The following is a 4,775-nucleotide window of genomic DNA, read 5'->3' on the forward strand; positions in this document are numbered from 1 at the left end:
CCCATTTTGGGTAGCCAATGTCCAAGTTGCCCATCCCTGTCTACTCTGTGTCTGTATGGAAGGGTTGGGAATGATCCTCCCTGTAAAGATTTGTTCCCTCTTTTGAGCTACTGCATCCATAGGTGTAGGTCAAGTTCATAAAATTGTATCAGATTATTCTTCTTTTCCTCTTCTTTCTTCTTCTAGTTGAGCTCTGATCATCCAGTCATTGAAGCCAGGTCCAGTGGGTATTATAAGGCTTGTCTTTCTCTTGCAGAGTGGATGGTGGGTTTGAACTAACACCTTCATGGTTTACTGTCCAGTGCTTGTCCTACAGCACACCAGGGCTCTTATTGTACTATCACTTGTCCGGCTGTCGGCTTGTCATACTGTGGTGGCTTGTATGTTGTTGTGATGCTGGAAGCTATACCACAAATAATTTAAGTACCAGCAGGGTTAGTTATGGTGTATAAGTTTCAGCTGAGCTTGTAGACTAAACTAGACTAGAAAGAAAAAGAGGAGGACCACTTTTAAAAGGTTAGCGACTGAAAATCTTATGACTATAAGCAGAACATTGTTTGATAATATGTCAGAAGATGTGGCGTTCAGATTGGAAGGTGCTCAAAAGACAACTGAGGAAGAGCTGTCTCCTCAAAGTAGAGTTAACCTTAATGATGTGGATGAAATAAAACTTTCAGAACCTTCATTTGCTGATGGGGCACAACTCAGAATGAGAAGAACAACTACAAACATCCATTAATAATCAGCACACGGACTGTACAAATTACAAATCTAGGAAAATTGGAAGTTGTAAAAAATGAAATGGAACACATAAAGATTGTTATCTTAAGCATTAGTGAACTGAAATGAACTGGTATTGGCCATTTTGAATGAGACAGTCATTGTTAACTATGCTGGGAATGACAAATAGAAGGGAAATGGCACCACATTCATTGTCAAAAAGAGCATTTCAAGATCTATCTTCAAGCACAATGTGTCATTGATAGGATAATATCTATATGCCTACAAGAAAGACCACTATTATTCAAATTTACACATCAACCACTAAAGTCAATGATGAAGAAATGGAAGAATTCTACCAACTTCTTCAGTCTGAAATTTATCAAACATACAATCAGAATGCATTGAGGATTACTGGTGATTATTATGTGAAAGTTGGAAACAAAGAGGAAGCATTGGTAATTGAAATATATGCCCATGATGACAGAAATAATTCTGGGAATCATATTATAGAATTTTGCAACATCAACGACTTATTCATGCAAATAATTTGTGGATTATATATGTGGACCTTGCCAGATGCAACACATAGGAATCAAACTGACTACATCTGTGGGGAAAGACATGGAGAATCTCAATATAATCAGTCAATACAGGATAGGAGCCGACTATGGAACAGACCATCAACTGCTCATATACATGAAAAATTAAAACTAGTCCACAAGAGCAAAATATGACCTTGAGCATATCCCAGCTGAATTTAGCGATCATCTGAAGAACAGATTTTATGCATCATACATTAAGGTCTGAAAATCAGAAGAGTTGTGGGATGACATCAAGAACATCATACATGAAGAAAGCAAAAGGTCCTTAAAAGGACAGGAAGGAAAGAAAAAACAAAAATGGATGTCAGAAGAGACTCTGAAACCTACTCTTGAACTTATAGAGGCTAAAGTGATTGGAAGAAATGATGGAAGTAAAAGAGCTCAGTAGAAAATTTCAAAGGGCAGCTTTAATACAAACTAAAACATTACAATGAAAGATTCAAATCAGAGAGAAAACTAAAAGGGACGAACACGTATAGCATTTCTCAGGCTGGAACAAATGAAGAAAAATAATCAAGCCTCAACTTGCAATACTGAAAGTATTCTATGGGCACAATATGAAAGTGATTCATGGAGCATCAAAAGAACATGGAAAGAATACACAGATTCATTGTATCAAAAATAATGGTTGATGGTCACCCTTTTCAAGAAGTAACATATGATTAAGCACTGATGGTATCAAAGGAAGAAGTCCAAGCTGCATTGAAGTCATTGGCAAAAAACAAGGATCCAAGACTTGAGGAATACGAATGAAAATATCTCAACAAAGTGATGAAGTGTTGGAGGCCCTCTTTCATCTATGCTCTATGGAAGACAGCTACCTGGCCACTTGATTGGAAAAGACTCATATTTGTGCCTATTTCAAAGAAAGGTGACCTAATGGAGTGTGGAAATCATTGAACAATATCATTAATGTCAAATATAAGTAAAATTTTACTGAAGATTATTCAAAATTGGTTGCAACTGTATATTGACAGGGAGCTGCTGGAATTTGATGCCAGATTCAGAAGAGGGAGTGGAATGATGGACATCACTGCTATTCTTTTCCCAAGATAGTTACTTGATTAAAAATAACAACAACAAAACCAAACCCAGTGTTGTTGAGTTGATTCTGACTCATAGCAATACCATAGAACAAAATAGAATGTCCTGTTAGGGTTTTTCCGAAACTGTAATCTCTATGGAAGAAGACTACCACATCTTTCTCATGTGGGGTGGTTATGGGTTGGAACCACTGACCTTCTGGTTATAGACAAGCACTTAACCACTGTGCTACCTGGGATCCTAAGTTGGATAATTACCCATAAGTATTTGTACTGTGCCTAAGAGCTCACACAATCCCTTTCTTTGGGAGAAGTTATCACACTTTATTTCTTACTACTTTGCACGGCCCAAGTATGGCAACCAGAATTGAGAACTCTGAATTTTCCTTGTAACCCCTGGTAGAAATGATAAATATAAAAAGCTACATTATGGCTGGCTACCAAAACAGTCTTAGGAAAAGGGGCTGATTTCTTGATTCACTGTATAACTTTATAGTAACAAGTATTTCTTGAATGAAGGACCAATTAAGATACTGTATCTGATCTGAGAAAGTATAAGACTTTGAGAATACTGTATCTGATCTGAGGAAGTATAAGTATCTTTGAGATACTGTATCTGATCTGAGGAAGTATAAGACTTTGAGAAGATGGAATGTATAAAGTAACATTTTGTAATATTGATAGCAATCCTGGTGTGATGCTGTGGGTTAATGCACCAGGCTGCAAAGTTGTTTGAACTGCATGGTTGGTGACTGAAGCTCCCCAGCTGCTCCTCAGAAACCCTATACAGGGAGGGTTGCTATGGGTCAGAACCAACTGACAGCACTTAACAACAATAACAATATTGATAAGCCTTTAGATCTATCATTTTCTTCCCATTATTTTTTTCTCTTACTGCTGATGAACCCTCGTTTAGTGAAAATTAGAAATGGTAATAAGAGATTAATGTGAGCTTTTGGCTGCCTTTCCATTTCCCTCCTTTGTGTTTTCCTAGTAGCCGAGCACTCCTCACTATCACTTACCCTGGATGAAGAAAGATCCTCCGCAAGCATAATCTTCAGGCTTTATCACAAACACCACAAAGAATCGCTCTCCTGGAAAATTCTTCTTCTGCAAAAGACATAACAACCTTTTAATAGGCAGGCAAGAAAGACAGCAAGAAGAAGGGAAGACCATGCGGGAGTGGGGGGAAGGTGACGGAAAGAATGAGGAAAGAAGGGACAAAGTTCACCTCCCTATCCCTAACTACTTAGAAAGGAGTTTCACATACTCATTATCCAGTCCAGATTATTCACAATGAAATAACGGCTACATCCAAGAAATTAAATTGACAAACTGTTCTCATTTTAATTTAACTTATGCACCTCTGAGTTGATCACATAAATAATATGTCTGCAGTCTAGGTTTGGGAGCACAGTGGCTCAGTAGGATAAAACACTGGAATGCCAACCACAGGGTTGGTAGTTTGAGCCTACCAGCCACTCCATAGGAGAAAGATGAAGTTGTCATCTCCCATAAAGACATACAGTTTCAGAAACCCTATACATAGTTGCTATGAGTTGGTACCAACTTGATGACACTTAACAACAGTCTATGTTTAATAAGTGATACTTGCAAGCAATAAAACCCATAAAAACCAAAATCTGTGTAAGGTGGGAACCTGTCAGAGAAGGAAAGCTAAAATATTTTCTACTACCAGAGAGTGACAGAAAAGAGGTAAGTTGCATCCTGCTTGTGGTATAGTGAATTATTTAATTTCTCTTTTAATCATAGTCTTTGTATTCCCACCAACCCAGGTTTCTGCTCTGCTGGGTCTGGGTCAAAGAAAGTGGGAGAAAACGCTGATAGAATTATAGGATTTAGTTGTGAGTGGCTACTAGAGTGAATTGTGATAGAAAAAACTTGAACTCTAACGTGTGCACAAGGAGCCATTTTAAAAGCAGGAATGGAGTGTGTTATTTGGACCCAGAGATCCCTGCACATTAAGCCTCCTTCACCTAGGGATAGAAAGCTGTGATACCAGAAGCATGGCAGAGAAGCAGTGACAGCAGACCCCAGAGTTAGAAAATGAGACAGAGTGGAGTAAGTAAAGTGAGTGACTGTGGGCAGGACGCTTGCTTGCAGAGTAGGATGCCTCTAGGCACTTATTTGGGGAAGCTGTATTTGCTGACCACAGAGCTAGAGCTGAGCACCTTCAGAATGAGGTTTATGGTAGAGTGGTGTACCCTGTCAGTATTTATCAGCAGCCCTAAAAAGAGCTTTGTAGCATAACCTGGGCAGAGAGATACCTGCCTGTGGGCATGGCTGAGGAGAGGCTGACCTAACTAGAAGAACTCTGCCCTGAGTATTTTTGACCCTGAATTGTAACCTACTCTGGTAGCGTAGTGGTTATGAATCAGGCTGTGAA

At 38.8% G+C, this 4,775-nt stretch overlaps 1 protein-coding gene across 1 annotated transcript in view; it reads right to left on the reverse strand.

Annotated features, from left to right (window-relative positions):
* Window positions 1-4,775, reverse strand: part of SIDT1 (SID1 transmembrane family, member 1) — a 229,363-nt gene that overhangs the window by 110,767 nt on the left and 113,821 nt on the right. Inside the window, exon 7 of the mRNA XM_006864177.1 lies at window positions 3,391-3,478. Coding sequence (XP_006864239.1) covers window positions 3,391-3,478 — 88 coding nt within the window. The remainder of the gene's footprint in view (window positions 1-3,390; window positions 3,479-4,775) is intronic.

This window comes from Chrysochloris asiatica, unplaced genomic scaffold, assembly GCF_000296735.1.
Source record: "Chrysochloris asiatica unplaced genomic scaffold, ChrAsi1.0 scaffold00061, whole genome shotgun sequence".
Taxonomy (NCBI): domain Eukaryota; kingdom Metazoa; phylum Chordata; class Mammalia; order Afrosoricida; family Chrysochloridae; genus Chrysochloris; species Chrysochloris asiatica.